General features: G+C 44.3%; 1 protein-coding gene across 4 annotated transcripts in view; it reads right to left on the reverse strand.

Moving 5' to 3' along the window:
* The window catches only part of hydin (HYDIN axonemal central pair apparatus protein), a 1,146,554-nt gene that overhangs the window by 104,048 nt on the left and 1,024,574 nt on the right, over window positions 1-17,932 (reverse strand). For all 4 annotated transcript variants that reach the window (XM_059992477.1, XM_059992476.1, XM_059992474.1 and 1 more), the window contains one exon: window positions 15,844-16,051. In XM_059992477.1, coding sequence (XP_059848460.1) covers window positions 15,844-16,051 — 208 coding nt within the window. The remainder of the gene's footprint in view (window positions 1-15,843; window positions 16,052-17,932) is intronic.

The raw sequence follows: 17,932 nt of genomic DNA on the forward strand, positions 1-17,932 counted from the left end.
TCAGATTGAATGGCAGTGCTGGCTCAAAGGGCTGAATGGCCTACTCCTGCACCTATTGTCTATTGTTTACTTCTACTCCTGATGTATAAGCAAACACTAAGAACACAGCACCAAAAAGGTATAGTCAAGGGAGGTGTAGGAGCACCCACAGGGCTGCTTTGAGTCAGTGGACTGGGCAACATTCAAGGATTCATCTTCATATCTGAATCAATATGCCACAGTTATCATTGAATTCATCAAGACCTATGTGGATGAGTATGTCCCTTCGAGAAAATGTTGGACATACCCAAACCATAAGCCATGAATATACCTGCAGATTTATAGTCTGCTGAGGGCTAGATCTGTGGCATTCAAGACTGCTGATCCAGAATTATCCAACAAGTCCAGGTACGAACTGTGGAAGACTATTTTAAAAGCAAAAAAATACAAACCTGATTGAAGTTAGAGACGGAATCAGATGCACGTCAACTCAGGCAGTGCTTGCAGACCACTGCATCCAAAAATGCAAAATCTGACATCATAAATGTCTAGGAAGCTTCACTCTGAGATGAGCTAAATGTTTTTTATGCACACTTTTAAAACTACACCTGTGCGAATCCTTACAACATCTGGTGACCTGTGATCTCTATCTCAGATGCCGATATCAGAATATCTTTCAAGAGGGTAAACCTTGCAAGATGTCAGGTCCTGGTAGGGCACTGAAAACCTGTGCCAACCAACTGGCAGGAGGTCAACTTCAATCTCTCACTGCTGCAGTCTGAAACGGGCGACCATCGTAACAGTGCCCAAGAAGATGAAGGTGAGTTGCATCAAGAACTATCACCCAAGTCCACTCACACCTACTGTGATTAAGTGTTTGATAAGTTGGACAAGGACAGAATCAACTTCTGTCTAAGCAAGGACCTATTGCCACTATAGGTCTACAGGGGATGCAGTCTCTCTGGCTCTCCACTCAGCCTGGATCACCTAGAAATTTTACTTAGCAATACAGCAAGGAGTAGACCCTTCCAGCCTGTCAAATCACACCGCTCCAGTAACCCCGTCAACCTAACCTAATCATGGGACAATTTACAATGACCAAGCACACCTTTGGACTGTGGGAGAAAACTGGAGACACAGAGAAAACTCTTGCATTCCACAGAGAGAGCATACACAGATTCCTTACAAAATTGTACCAGAATTTAACCCCAATAGTGTCGTGCTAACCACTTTGTTACCATAGCACCCACCTATGTCAATGTAACAATACCTACGTCAGGCTGCTGTTTATCGTCCCCTCAGTACTAATCAACAAGCTGCAGGACTTGAGTCTCTGCACCTCTGTTTGCGACTTTCTCACTGGGACACCAGTCAGCGCAGATCAGAAATAACATCTCCTCCTGACGAATAAACTCTATTCAGGCTTCAAGCTGGGTAAAGGTATTGATTATAACTGACATTTCAATGACAAACTCTGCCATATTCATCAGGGATGATGCCTGGGCAAGTCTAATCCTGTGGTATTCATACCCTTGTATTCTGGCCCCCGATTGGGTAGTCTTCATCCAATCAGGTTTCTGCTCTTCCACTTTATTTATAATCAAATTCCGGTCTTACTTAGAGCGAGACCTTCATCTTTGTTAAAATTCCTTTTGTCTAGTTTTATTTCAATGGCTTCCTTTACCAGGCAGTCCCAAAAGCCAGTGCTATAGCACAGTAGTTCTATGCTGTGAAAGTCAATCCTATGGCTATTGTGAATACAGTATTCCACTACTGCTGATTTCTCTGGGTAACCCAAACAGGTGCAGCTCCTGTGCTCCTTGATGTGAGTTTCTACTGTGCACCCTGTCTGTCCGATATACAATGCTCTGCATTCTCAGGGAATCCTGTATATGCCAGCCGCCTGGACGATGTCTATTGGAAACTCCCTCACACGGACTTGTATCTCAACAATTACAGCTAACATCATGTCTCCCAAAGTAGAGCAGTTCTTTCTACTTTGATCAATCATGAGAAAACTATTTTGGATCTGGAGAATCTCCACAAGGAAATGACAATCATGCACGATGTTCCTACAGAATGGGATGGCCAACCTGTGGCGCATTGTATCCCAGTGATAATAAAAAAGTAAGCTTACTCATACAAAAAGTATTAACCAAAAACCGATTTGTAGAAAAAATTTATAAAAGGAGTTCAAGTAGCTTAGAGCTAGAAATGGGTTTTACTGAGAATAAATCTAAAATTCAGCAATTATTTTTAACGATTTTATTATTTCATGCACATCTTTTGGCAAATGTTATCTTCTTTCACATTAATCTGTTTTCAATTTAAAAAATATTCAATGAGTCAAACTAGGAAAGAAGGACTTTTGTTCTGCAGTCGTTCCATAACCGTTCAATACACATTTGATACTTGTTTGATACTGAGGCGCCAGACGTCTGTACCAGCGGTGCGTCACAGGTTTTTGCCAGTCAGTTTACAATTGACACTCGTGCGCTACGAAGTTGTGCTTTGTTCATCCTTTGTGAACATTTGCAGTTTTGTACTTTTTTGAAAATGAAGCCTTGTTTTTACATTCAGTTACCCATCACAGTGCAAAAGAAAAGCAGAAAGTGATGGTAAGCGTGAATTCAATGAACAGTGGGAAAATCAGTTCTTATTTGTAGCGGGTCTGTCAGGAAAACCATTGTGCATTGTTTGTGAAAACACTTTCTCACATAATAGAAGACATGATCTAATAGACACTATAAAACACAACATCAGACTGAAATAGAAGGAAAACTGAAGCTAGTGCTTGGGTCTGAGTTGGGGAAAGAATATGTGATTAAGAAAAAGGAAGAAATCAACAGAAGACAAAATATATTTGTTAAAAGTCTCATTAAGGTAAGAAATGTTTATCTTGTTTTATATTAAATCAATATATCATGTAAAAATGCTAAATATGTCTATATTAACATATTTTCACAAGAATTGAACGGGGGTACAAGAGTTGTATGGTGCATCTGAACTCGTGCGTGAAAAAATTGACACATGGAATGTAAAAGGTTGTCCACCCCGGGCTACAAGGTAAAGGAAAATCAATCAGGCCCTTAAAAGGGCTGATAAAGAAACCAGGAAACCAAACAACAAGGAGGAACCCGTTGTTACTGCCTGTCTTCCCTATATTTCCACAACCTTGAAGAAAGATTGACTCTGTGGTTAAGGAAGCATATGGTTCACTGGCCTTCATCAGTTGTGAGATCGAGTTTAGGAGCCGAGAGGTAATGTTGCAGCTATATAGGACACTGGTCAGACCCCACTTGGAGTACTGTGCTCAGTTCTGGTCGCCTCACTACAGGAAGGACATGGAAGCCATAGAAAGGGTGCAGAGGAGATTTACAAGGGTGTTGTCTGGATTGGGGAGCATGCCTTATGAGAATAGGTTGAGTGAACTCGGCCTTTTCTCCTTGGAGCGACGGAGGATAAGAGGTGACCTGATAGAGGTGTACAAGATAATGAGAGGCATTGATCGTGTGGATAGTCAGAGGCTTTTTCCCAGGGCTGAAATGGTTGCTACAAGAGGACACAGATTTAAGGTGCTGGGAAGTAGGTACAGAGGAGATGTCAGGGGTAAATTTTTTACTCAGAGTGGTGAGTGAGTGGAATGGGCTGCCAGCAACGATGGTGGAGGCAGATACAATAGGGTCTTTTAAGAGACTCCTGGACATGGAGCTCAGAAAAGTAGAGGGCTATGGATAACCCTAGGTAACTTCTAAGGTAATGCCATGTTTGGCACAGCTTTGTGGGCCAAAGGGCCTGTATTGTGCTGTAGGTTTTCTATGTTTCTAAATACTGGGTTAATACCATCTACAAACCCATAAGGAAGCTAAAGTCACAGCTTTTATGGGTCAAAGCTGACCTGGGATTCAGGTCCACTGTCATTTACAGGATTCCCAGTGAATGCAGAGCAATGTACATTGGCCAGACGGAATGCTTGGTGGAAACCTGTATCAAGGGGCACAGAGAAATCAGCAGATCACTGCATTCACAATCGCCATGGTATTGACTTTGACGGCACAAAACTATTGTGTCACGCCAATGGCTGTTGGGGCCATCTGGTAAGGGAAGCCATTGAAATGAAAGTAGAGGAAAAGAATTTTAACAAAGATGAAGGTCTAGCTGTAATTTGATTGTAAGCAAGGAGGGAGAACGGAAACCTGATTGTGTGATAACTAACCAATCAGGAAGACAGAAAATGGGGATATAAACATATTTGCCCAAGCATCATGCCTAAAGATGGCAGAGTCTATCAGTGAAATGTCGGTCATAATCAATACCTTTACCTGGCTTGAAGCCCAGAAAGAATTTATTTTTCATTTAAGTTGGGAAAGCACCAGATCTTTTTTTAACATCCCCTCCTCCCTGACAATCAGCACTGATGCACCTCAAGGATGCATTCTTAGCCCAGTGGTCTACTCTCTCTATACTCATGATTGTGTGGCTAGGCACAGCTCACATGTCACCTATAAATCAGCCAATTTCATATCTATTGTTGCAGAATTTCATGTGATGATGAGGCGTACAGGAGTAAGATAGATCAGTTGCTTGAGTGGTTTTGAAATAACAACCTTGCACTCAACGTCAGTAAGACCAAGGAATTGGTTATGGACCAGGAAGTGGAAGATGAGGGAACACACACCAGTCTTCATCAAGGGATCAGCAATGGAAAGGGTGAGCAGTTTATAGTTCCTGGTGTCAACATCTCAGAGGATCTATCTTAGGTCCAACAAATTGATGCAATTACAAAGAAGGCATGACAGCAGCTATATTTCATTAGGAGTTTGAGGGCACCTGGTAGGTCACCAAAGACTGTTACAAATTTCTACAGATGTACTGAAGAAAGCATTTTATCTTAGAACCATAGAACATTACAGCACAGTACAGGCCCTTCAGCCCTCCATGTTGTATCAACCCATATAATCCTTTAAAAAAAGTACTAAACCCACACTACCCCTTAACCCTCTATTTTTCTTTCATCCATGTGCCTGTCCAAGAGGCTCTTAAATACCCCTAATGTTTTAGCTTCCACCACCATCCCTGGCAAGTCATCCCAGGTACTCACAACCCTCGGTGTAAAAAACTTACCCCTGATGTCTCCCCTAAACTTCCCTCCCTTAACTTTGTACATATGCCCTCTGGTGTTTGCTATTGGTGCCCTGGGAAACAGGTACTGGCTATCCACCCTATCTATGCCTCTCATAATCTTGTGGTCCTCTATCAAGTCCCCTCTCATTCTTCTACACTCCAAAGAGAAAAGTCCCAGCTCTGCTAACCTTGCTTCATATGACTTGTACTCCAAACCAGGCAACATCTTGGTAAATCTCCTCTGCACCCTCTCCATAGCTTCCACATCCTTCCTATAATGAGGTGACCAGAACTGAACACAATACTCTAAGTGCGGTCTCACCAGAGATTTGTAGAGTTGCAACGTGATTCATGAACGCAATCCCCCTGTTAATGAAGCCTAGCATCCCATAGGCCTTCTTAACTACCCTATCAACCTGCGCAGCAACCTTGAGAGATATATGGATTTGAACCCCAAGGTCCCTTTGTTCATCCACACTCTTAAGTAACTGACCATTAATCCTGTACTCAGTCTTCTGGTTTGTTCTTCCAAAATGCATCAGCTCACACTTATCTGGATTGAACTCCATCTGCCATTTTTCTGCCCAACTCTGCAGCCTGTTTATATCCTCTTGTAACCTTCAACAACCTGCACCTCTATCCACAACTCCACCAATCTTCGTGTTATCTGCAAACTTACTCACCCATCCTTCCGCCTCGACATCCAGGTCATTTATAAAAATCACAAATAGCAGGGGTCCCAGGACAGATCCCTGCAGAACTTCACTAGTCACCGACCTCCAGGCAGAATACCTTCCTTCCACAACTACCCTCTGCTTTCTTCCTTTAAGCCAATTTTTAATCCAAACAGCCAAGGTTCCATTTATCCCATGCCTCATGACTTTCTGGATGAGTCTCTCGAGAGGGACCTTGTCAAATGCCTTGCTAAAGTCCATGTAGACCACATCTGCTGCCCTATCCTCATCAATTTCTTTTGTTACCTCTTCAAAAAACTCAATCAGGCTTGTGAGGCACAATCTTCCTTTTAAAGCCATATTGACTATCCATGATTAGACTGTGCTTCTCCAAATGCTCGTAGATCCTATCCTGAAGAAACCTTTCCAGTAGTTTGCAGATCACTGACGTAAGACTCATCGGTCTATAGTTCCCAGGATTCCCCCATTACCTTTTTTAAACAAGGGAATTATATTTGTCATTCTCCAGTCCTCCGGCACTTCCCCTGTAACCAAAGAGGATTCAAAGATCATAGCTCCTGCTCCAGCGATCTCTTCTCTCACTTCTCACAGCAACCTGGGGTATATCATGTCCGGCTCTACGGACATCAGTCTTGCTGTTTTTAAGAAGATCCAACACTTCTTCTTCCTTAACCTCCACATTGTCTAGCACACAGGCCTGTCCTATTTCGACCTCACCCTGATCAAGGTCCTTTTCACTTGTGAATACCTAAGCAAAGTATTCATTGAGGACCTCCCCAACCTCCTCCACCTCCAGGCACATGTTGCCCTCTTTATCCATTAGCGGTCCCACCTTCATTCTTGTCATCTTCCAGTTCTTGACATATGCATAGAATGCCTTGGGGCTCTCCTTAATCCTACATGCCAAGGCCTTCTCATGTCCCCTTCGAGCTCTCCTAAGTCCTTTCTTTAGCTCCTTCCTGGCTACCCTATATTACTCATAAGCCCCTCCTACTTCCTGTTTTTTATATCTAACATATGCTTCCTTTTTCCTCTTGACGAGTTGCCTCACATGTTTCGTCAGTCATGGTTCCCTTTTCCTACCAGTTTTTCCTTGCCTCAGTGGGACAAACCGATCCTGAACCCAGCTCAAATGGTCCCTTAACTTCTCCCACATTACTTCTGCACTTTCCCCTTTGAACATCTGTTTCCAATTTACTCTCGCTAGTTCCTGACTCATCCCTTCAAAGTTAGCCCTTCCCCAGTTAAGCACTTTACTATTTTGTCTGATTTTATCCCTTTCCATAGCTATGCTGAAGCTAAGGGAGTTGTGGTCACTCTCACCAAAATGCTCCCCCATCAAGAGGTCTGTCACCTGACCAGGTTCATTACCCAGAACTAGATCCAATATGGCCTCTCCTCTCATCAGCCGGTCCACATACTGTGTCAGGAATCCTTCTTGAACACACCTGACAAATTCAGCCCCATCTATCTCCTTGCACTCAGGAGGTGCCAGTCAACATGAGGGAAGTTGAAATCACCCATAACTACTACCCTGTATTTCCTGCTCCATTCTAAAATCTGCCTGTTTTTCAGCTCATCAGTGTCCCGAGGGCTAATTGGGGGCCTATAAACTACTCCCAGCATAGTGATTGATCCCTTCTTATTTCTGACTTCCACCCAGACCGACTCAGTGGACACTCCCTCTGCAGTGTCCTCCCTATCTATAATGCTACTCCCCCACTCCACTTTTCTACCTCTCATCCTATTCCTTCTAAAACACCTGAACCCCGGGACCTGCATCATTCAATCCTGCCCTTCCTCCAACCAAGTTTCAGTAACAGCCACAACATCATAGTTCCACATACTATTCCATGCTCTAAGTTCATCCTCCTTGTTCCTAATATTCCTAGCATTGAAATAGACACACTTCAACCCCTTTATAACCATATAACAATTACAGCACAGAAACAGGCCATCTTGGCCCTTCTAGTCTGTGCCGAACACTTCCTCTCACCTCATCCCACTGACCCGCACTCAGCCCATAACCCTCCATTCCTTTCCTGTTTATATACCTATCCAATTTTATTTTAAATGACAATACTGAACCTGCCTCTACCACTTCTACTGGAAGCTCATTCCACACAGCCTCCACTCTCTGATTAAAGAAATTCCCCCTCATGTTACCCCTAAACTTTTGCCCCCTAACTCTCAACTCAGGTCCTCTTATTTGAATCTCCCCACTCTCAATGGAAAAAGCCTATCCACGTCAACTCTATCTATCCCCCTCAATTTTCAATACCTCTATCAAGTACCCCCTCAACCTTCTATGCTCCAAAGAATAAAGACCTAACTTGTTCAACCTTTCTCTGTAACTTAGGTGCTGAAACCCAGGTAACAGTCTAGTAAATCTTCTCTATTCTCTCTATTTTGTTGACATCTTTCCTATAATTCGGTGACCGGAACTGTACACAATACTCCAAATTCAGCCTTACCAATGCCTTGTACAATTTTAACATTACATCCCAACTCCTATACTCAATGCTCTGATTTATAAAGGCCAACATACCAAAAGCTTTCTTCACCACCCTATCCACATGAGATTCCACCTTCAGGAAACTATGCACCATTATTCCTAGATCTCTCTGTTCTACTGCATTCATCAATGCCCTACCATTTACCATGTATGTCCTATTTGGATTATTCCTAACAAAATGTAGCACCTCACACCTATCAGCATTAAACTCCATCTGCCATTGTTCAGCCCACTCTTCTAACTGGCCTAGATCTCTCTGCAAGCTTTGAAAACCTACTTCATTATACACAACCTTTGTATCCCTGTTTCTAATGATACCTTTGTATCATCTGCATACTTACTAATCCAATTTACCACCCCATCATCCAGCTCATTAATGTATATGACAAACAACATTGGACCCAGCACAGATCCTTGAGGCACACCACTAGTAACAGGTCTCCAGTCTGACAAACAGTTATCCACCACTACTCTCTGGCATCTCCCATCCATCCACCATTGAATCCATTTTACTACTTCAATATTAATACCTAACAATTGAACCTTCCTAACTAACCTTCCGTGTGGAACCTTGTCAAAGGCCTTACTGAAGTCCATATTGACAACATCCACTGCTTTGCCCTTGTCAACTTTCCTGTAACCTCTTCAAAAAATTCAATAAGATTTGTCAAACATGACCTTCCACACGCAAATCCATGTTGACTATTTCTAATCAGTCCCTGTCTATCCAGATAATTATATATACCATCTCTAAGAATACTTTCCATTAATTTACCCACCACTGACGTCAAACTGACAGGCCTATAATTGCTAGGTTCACTCTTAGAACCCTTTTTAAACAATGGAACCACAGGAGCAATACGCCAATCCTCCAGCACCATCCCTGTTTCTAATGACATTTGAAATATTTTGTCAGAGCCCCTGCTATTTCTACACTAACCTCCTTCAAGGTCCTAGGGAATATCCTGTCAGGCCCCAGAGATTTACGCACTTCTATATTCCTTAAAAGCACCATTACTTCCTCCTCTTTAATTGTCATAGTTTCCATAACTTCCCTACTTGTTTCCCACACCTTACACAATTCAATATCCTTCTCCTTAGTGAATACCAAAGAAAAGAAATTGTTCAAAATCTCCCCCATCTTTTTCGGCTCCACAAAGAGCTGTCCACTCTGATTCTCTAAGGGAACAATTTTATCCCTCACTATCCTTTTGCTATTAATATGACTGTAGAAACCCTTTGGATTTATTTTCACCTTACTTGTCAAAGCAACCTCTTATCTTCTTTTAACTTTTCTAATTTCTTTCTTAAGATTCTTCTTACATTCTTTATAATCCTCAAGCACCTCATTTACTCCATGCTGCCTATATTAGATATCTCTCTTTTTCCTAACCAAGTTTCCAATATCCCTTGAAAACCATGGCTCTCTCAAACTTTTAACCTTTCCTTTCAACCTAAAAGGAACATAAAGATTCTGTACCCTCAAAATTTCACCTTTAAATGACCGCCATTTCTCTATTACATCCTTCCCATAGAACAAATTGTCCCAATCCACTCCTAAATCCTTTTGCATCTCCTCAAAGTTAGCCTTTCTCCAATCAAAAATCTCAACCCTGTGTCCAGTCCTATCCTTCTCCATAATTATATTGAAACTAATGGTATTGTGATCACTGGACCCAAAGTGCTCCCCAACACATACCTCTGTCACCTGACCTATTCCATTCCCTAACAGGAGATCCAACACTGCCCTTTCTATAGTTGGTACCTCTATATATTGCTGCAAAAAACTATCCTTCACACATTTTACAAACTCCAAACCATCCACCCCTTTTACAGTATGGGCTTCCCAGTCTTTGTATGGAAAATTAAAATCTCCCACTATCACAACCTTGTGCTTACTACAGATATCTGCTATCTCCTTGCAAATTTGCTCCTCCAGTTTTCACTCCCCATTAGGTGGTCTATAATACACCCCTATAAGTGTTACTACACCTTCCCCATTTCTCAATTCCATCCAAATAGTCTCCCTAGATGAGCCCTCTAATCTATCCTGCCAGAGCACTGCTGTAATATTTTCTCTGACAAGTAATGCAACACCTCCCCCTCTTGTCCCTTCAATTCTATCACACTTGAAGCAATGAAATCCAGGAATATTTAGTTGCCAATCACACCCCTCCTGCAACCATGTTTCACTACTAGCTACAACATCATATTTCCAGATATCAATCCATGCTCTAAGCTCATCCACCTTTCTTACAATGCTCCTAGCATTAAAATAAATGCATTTAAGAAATTCTCCACCTCTTCCCCTCTGTTTATCTCTAACAGTACAAAGAACTTTACTGTCTTCTTTTTCTTCCTTCTCCCATACATCTGTTCCTACACTCTGGGTCCCCTCCCCCCTCGTATCTAGTTTAAATCCACTGGAGCCTCCCTAGCAAACCTACCTGCATGAACATCTGTCCCCCTCCAGTTCAGATGTAAACCGTCCCACCGGAACAAGTCCCATCTTCCCTGGAAAACTGCCCAATTATCTGTAAATCTGAAGCCCTCCCTCCTGCACCATGTCTTCAGCCATGTGTTGATCTGCACTATCTTACTATTTCTAAACCCACCTGCACGTGGCACTGGTAGCAATCCTAAGACTGCTATCCTCGGGGTCCTGTCCTTTAACTTGGTACCTAGCTCCCTAAACTCACCTTTCAGGACCTCCTCACTCTTCCTACCCAGGTCATTGGTCCCTACATGGACCACGACATCCAGCTGCTCACCCTCCCTCTTGAGAATACTGAGAACTCAATCAGAGATATCGTGGACCCTGGCACCAGGGAGGCAACAGACCATCTGGGATTCTCGATCTTTTCCACAGAGCCTCCTATCTGTCCCCCTAACTATCGAATCCCCTATCACTACTGCTCTCCTCTTTTCCCTCCTTCCCTTCTGAGCTGAGGGTCCGGTCTCAGTGCCAGAGATGCAACCACTGCAACTTGTCCCGGGTAGGTCATCTCCACCAACAGAATCCAAAACAGTATACTTATTGTTGATGGGAACGGCCACAGGGGTGCTCTGCTCTTCCTGTCTATTCCCCTTCCCTTCCCTGACAATCACCAGGCTACCTGTCTCCTGACTCCTAGGGGTGACTATCTCCCTGAAACTCCTGTCTATTTCTGCCTCTGCCTCCCGAATGATCTGAAGTTCATCCAGCTCCAGCTCCAGTTCCCTAACATGGTTTGTCAGGAGCTGCAGCTGGACGCACCTTTTGCAGGTGTAGTCATCAGGGACAGCTGTGCTCACCCTGACTTCCCACATACTGCAAACGGAGCACTCGACTGCCCTAACTGCTGCCTGCATTACCTACTCCTAAGCTAATTAGATTAATTAAAGGAGCTTACCCGGCTTTACCTCACCTGGAGTGGAGCTCGTAGTCAGCCTCTGCTCGCTTTTTAAATTCTCCCGCTGCCTCACGGGCCGACTTTCATGCGCTTGCGCAGTTGTGCCCCGTTCAAACCTCACTGAAGCCTGATTGAGCCAAAGCTGACCTACTCTGCCTCAGTCCACTACGACGATGGCCGCTACAACGATGGCCGCTGTATATGGTGGTCTTTCTTTTTAAAGCTTTGGCGCGCTACGTCACGTGCCTGCACAGTCTAGCCTCTTCGCCACAATCAGTTAAAAAAACAGCTTCTCTCCGAGCTTCTTTTACCTCTTCCCTCTCAGCCTCTTGCTGCGATTTCAACCCCTTTAACTGGCTACAATTATGTTTCGTCTCCTGCCTGTCCTTCCTCATCAACTCAGAACTCTTAGCATCATGCCCTTGTCCTTCTACCTTAATCCCTGCACTCACGTTCTGTCACGAGGGGGGACAGGAATGGAGGACGCAGGCACTGAAGTACTAGGAGTAGGACAGGATGGGGATGCCGTGGCGTGTAAGGGGAAATGCAGGCGGGACTGGATCCCAGAGTTCAAGCAGGCAGGAGAGCTCCCTGGGGCAGGGCCGCCTCCCAGGAAAGAACACAAAGGCCCAGGCAAGACGTGGAACACCTGGGTAGGTGTGGGCATGACCCATAGGGAGCAATGGGTGGAAAGGATTGGAGTCCTCAGGGTGGGCCGCATGGATCCCAGGCAGGGCCGCCTCCCAGGCGGAAACACGGATGCCTGGACAAGGTGCGGACACTTGGCCAGGTGCGGGGCAGAACCCATCAGAGGTGAGGGGTACGGAAAGGAATGGAGTCCCTCCACCAGGCAATGGCAGACAGCCTAGTTTCCCTGACGGAGGCAAGGGACAGGAAGGAGCAGAACCACCCGAGAGGTAACGGCAATGGCCTAGCTTACCCAACGGAGGCAAGAGAACAGAAGGGAGCTGGGTCCAGGGTGCGCAGCAGGACAACCGGGATACACCGGTAAATAGGGCGAAGCAAGCAGACAGCACAGCACGGGCAAGGCAAATACGGCAGAACAGCAGGACCAGCACACGCGAGAGAAGCGGGAAAACAAGACGAACCAGGCAGAACAGGATTCAGAGCAAACAAACCAGGTTCAGAGCAGGACGACCCCCATAACTAGGCTCAGTCCCTGAGCCCCTTATAAACACCTGCCCCCTAATAGGTGACAGGTGTACGTCCTTAAGCCAAGATGATCCAATGGCTCCGGGTGACAGGAGGGCTGGCTGCAAGTCCCGGAGTCCGGAGTCCGCAGACCGGAGCAAGAGCCGGAAGGCGGGTTCTGGACCGGACCCTAACTCATTCTGATTCCCACCCCCCTGCTAAACTAGTTTAAACCCTCCCCAACAGCTCTATCAAATCTGCCCGCCAGAATATTGGTCCCCCTGGGAATCAAGTGCAGCCTGTCCTTTTTGTACAGGTCACACCCTCCCCAAAAGAGGTCCCAATGATCCAGAAATCTGAATCCCTGCCCCCTGCTCCATTCCTTCAGCCATGCATTTATCCTCTACCTCATTCTATTCCTTTTCTCGCTGTCACATGGCACAGGCAGTAATCCTGAGATTACTACCTTTGAGATCCTGCTTTTCAACTTCCTTCCTAACTCCCTGTAGTCTTCTTTCAGGACCTCTTCCCTTTTCCTACCCATGTCATTGGTACCAATATGTACCACAACCTCTGGCTGTTCTCCCTCCCACCGCAGGATACCTTGGATGTGATCAGAAACATCCCTGGACCCTGGCACCTAGGAGGCAAACTACCATCTGAGTTTCTTTCCTGCATCCACAGAATCGCCTGTCTGAACCCCTGACTATAGAGTCCCCTATCACTACTGCTTTCCTCTTCCTTTCCCTACCCTTCTGAGCCACAGGGCCAGGCTCTGTGCCAGAGGCACGGCCACTGTTGCTTCCCCCAGGTAGGCTGTCCCCCCCAAAAGTACTCAAACAGGAGTACTTATTGTCAAGGGGTACAGGGGTACTCTCTAGTACTTGACTCTTCCCCTTCCCTCTCCTGACTGTGACCCACTTCTCTGTCCCACATGGCCCTGGAGTGACCACCTGTCTGTAACCCCTCTTTATCACCTCTTCACTCTCCCTGACCAGATGAAGGTCATCGAGTTGCATCTCCAGTTCCCTAACATAGTCCCTTAGGGGTTGCAGCTCAATGCACCGGGTGCAGATGTGGCCGTCCGGGACACAAGAGACTCCAGGACCTCCCACATCTGACACCGACTACAGAAAACCGGCCTCACACACATACTACTTCCTTTTGCAATCAACAACTGCCTCGCCTCGTCCCGTTACCGCCGAAGCCCGTGGAGCCAAAACCCTTTCACTCTGCTGCCCCTCACTCAGCTGCCTGCTCCCAGCGCTGCCCGCTGGAAATGGCTGCCTTCTTTATAAACTGTTCGCGCTCAACTGGCTGACGTCACGCGCCTGCACAGTCTGGCCTCTCCCTTCCCCCGAGAACTCAAAATGCCTTCCCGCTGGAAATCCTCGGGTGCTCTCCCGCTGCCTTTTTGTACCGACTTGTTGCATCACTGTCTAGTATGGAGGCCACTGCACATTGGCAGAAGTTGCAGAATGTTGCAAACCCAGCCACCTTCATCATGGCACTAGACTCCCCATCACTGAGGACATTTTCAAAAGGTGGAGCCTCAAAAAGGCAGCATTAAGGATTCTCTTCTCATTGCTACCATTAAAAAGGAGGTACAGAAGCCTGAAGGCATACCCAACATCTTAGGAAAAGCTAAGCTCCATGCCACTAGATTTTTGAATGGGCAATGAACCCATGTATACTACCTCACTATGTTTTTCCTTTTTCGCTCTCTCTTTTTGGTACATTTAATTTAATTATACATATTTCTTATTGGAACAAAGAGTTTTTCTACTATATATTGCAACATACTGCTGCTGCAAAACAAAAGATTTCACGACATACAATATGCCAGTGGTACTAAACCTGATTCTCATTCTGAATTGCATCTAGCATGTGGATGAGGGGTGGAATCTGTGGGAGTCAATGGGAATGTGGGGAGAATAAAATGGGATTAGGATAGGATTGGTATAAAAGGGTGGTTAATGATTGGCACCAAGTTGGTGGGGCGGGCTGAAAGTCCTATTTCTATGTTGTAACTGTATATGACTCTATAATTATTACCTTAACTGCTCATCTATATTACTTAGAAAGATCATTGGAAATGTGAAACTCCCTGCAGTATTGAACACTTGATAGCTGGAGCTAAAATACAGATCAACTGCCATCTAGTGAGGGGATAAACAGGTTCATGATACACCTGTCTGTGATAATTCTGAGAAGTCCACTAGATTCCAGGAGCAAGAAAACACAGTATCAGCTAAGGATGACACTTTTGTATGCATTGTTTGGTACAAGTTAGGGTTTACTGGCATCAAACAAGGCTTTTTTTCTTAAAACTCTCTTAGGTCAAATTTTCACACAGCCAGGTTCCAATGTGCTGGTTTATAATATGTTTAACAACACCTGCAAAAGAATTTTACGGGAATACAGTTACCAACTGTTGCAGAAGCTGTAGTTTCCAGTAGGGAAGTAGAATTGTATAGGAGAGGCTGAGGAGCAAAGCCTCACTGGTTAGTATAGCCCCAGTCACTGCATGAGGCATATTCTGCAACTATCTCACACCATTCTCAGTGTAAGCCCTATGGCTCCAATCTGTCACTATCTGCAGCAACCCATTACCCTCTGAAATTCCAGCAACACAGGTCCCTTTTGTGATAAACTCAAAATTCACACTGTTTCTATTCTATAAAATACCCAGGTTAGACCTTTATTGCTAAAGTACTAACTCAAAAATGTTAATTTTTTTTGTCTTCTCCATGAACTTGTACACACACTTTAACACCTGTGATGTGTCCCTACTTGAAATTTGAAGTTACCGCTGCATCCATAGGTTGGCATGCAAAATTATAAAAGGTAAGTCTGATTCCCTATAGATGATGCAGGCCTCAACTTTCCTAGAAAATATTTCCTTGCAGTGGGTGTTGGAAGAGATGTTAGAATGGTTCCTCAGATCGTACAGTAATGAGTTGTGCTGGTGTCATTCAGTACTAACCTCTCCAAAAGCAATCTCATTGACACTCTGTTGATTGAGTTCAGTCACAGTCCCATCACTGGCTTCACACTTCACTACAACATTCATGCTGTAAACATGCATCTTTACATTTAAGTTCAGGGGTGCCACCTTTGTCTTCACATCACATACGACATTGAAGTTCACCTCTCCCTCAGCGGTTGCAGAGCAGGAGAAAACGACGGGTAATCTGTGAGGGAAACACACGGATGGTCAATAATGTCACAGACCATGTAGCAGCCTTCTGTCAGGACACAAAATATGTCCAATTCTGCAGGTAATAAATCAAGTAAATATTAGCACACAAATCATTTATATAAACCTGTTTTTGGATCAAATATACTGTGGTTCACAGTGATGGGATTGTGTTTAGCCATTCTACCAGCTTACAAACCAGCTACAGCTGAGGGGAGAATTCTACAGGTTCACTGCCTTTGGTTTTTCCTCCTTCAGTCCTGAATAGTCAACTCCTTGTTCTAGACTCTAGTCAGATGAAACAACCTCTCATTCCATGCTGCCCCTGAATCTTGTACATCTCAATAATATCAGCACATTCTTCTACACTCTAGATATTGAAGCTTAACTTTATTTCAGGGTACAGAGTACCTCCTGCAACTGTACATTTTGGGAGTGCACTTTTTAATCTATATGCATTAGAAAATAGATCCCTGCCTTGAAAGTAGAATTGGATGTATTCCAAGGAAGATGGAGTTGACTACAGGATAACTGCCCATTTCCGTGTACCTTCAGTAGCCTCTTACTCATAGATCATTGAGCATTTTTAAAAATCTTTGTGTTAAAAGTATTGAAAGATTTAGCTTCAACCTTCTTTTGAGGAAAAGATGTACAAAACCTTCAAAAAGAAACAAAAAAACACTTCTCTGTGTTAAACAGGCTACTGCATATATTTGAACAATGATTTCCTGTTTCGAGGCTTTTTACAAATAGAAACATACTCTTAACGTCCATACTGTCAAGACCCTCAGAATCCCATATTTTGCAATTAAATTTCCTCTGAACTTCTAGAGATCCAAGCCTAGCCTTTCTAACCTTGCCCATTACAAGTTATGCTCACATTCCTGATGATTTAATAAATCTCTGAATTGCTCCCTTTGCAGCTAACTCCTCCCTTCAATAGGGAGACCTGTGCTACATACTGTTCTCTGGATATGGTCTCATCAATGCACTGGTTATTGAAGGTAACAGACCCACAACAAAACCAATCTCAGTGAAGACTGATGTCACACAAGGCTGGTTCTTTTAACTTTTCTCACGGCAGTACCTCCCACTAGAGTGGAGCTAATCTTCAGAACTAACAGGAAACTACTGTTGAACCTCCTGAGGTAACAGAAGCAAAGTCACCTAAGCCTGAGACTCAATTCCCAGACAAGTGGTACACCCCTGTGTCCTGGACGCACTGCCAAGCTCATTCACTGGTCTCCAAGACGATCAACCTGTCTCTATTGCACCTGGAGTGTTGTGTACAGTTCTGGTTACTGTTAGAGGGAAGAGACGGAGTGAAGGTGCCTTTTTATTCTGGCTTCTTCCCCCTTCTTTTCCAGTCCTGATGAGAGGACATGGGCTGAAACATCGACAATTTATTCCTCACTACAGATGCTGCCTGATCTGCTGAGTTGTGCCAGAATTTTGTGTGTTGTTCTAGATTCCAGCATCTGCAAAATCTCTTGCGTTTCAGTTCTAACATACTCAACTTTCCCCTATAACTCAAGTCCTTAAGCCCTGGCAACATCCATCTTTTCTCTGAACTCTTTCTGATATCTTTTCTGTGGGCATGTGACGCGAACTATACACAATACTCCAAGTTTGGCTTCATATTACATAACTTAAACTTAATGACCCATCTTCTGTACTTAATGTGTACTTAGTGCTTTGATTTATGTAGGTTAATGTGCCAGAAGTTCTCTTTACAGCCTTTTCTACCTGTGACACCACTTTCCAGGAATTACAGAACTGTATTCTGAGATCCCTCTGTCCTACCACACTCCTCAGAACCCTACCATTCACTTTGTAATCCTACTCTAATTTGTCCTGCCAAGGTGCAACACCTCAT

The sequence above is a fragment of the Hypanus sabinus genome, chromosome 17 (assembly GCF_030144855.1).
Source record: "Hypanus sabinus isolate sHypSab1 chromosome 17, sHypSab1.hap1, whole genome shotgun sequence".
In the NCBI taxonomy this organism is placed as follows: domain Eukaryota; kingdom Metazoa; phylum Chordata; class Chondrichthyes; order Myliobatiformes; family Dasyatidae; genus Hypanus; species Hypanus sabinus.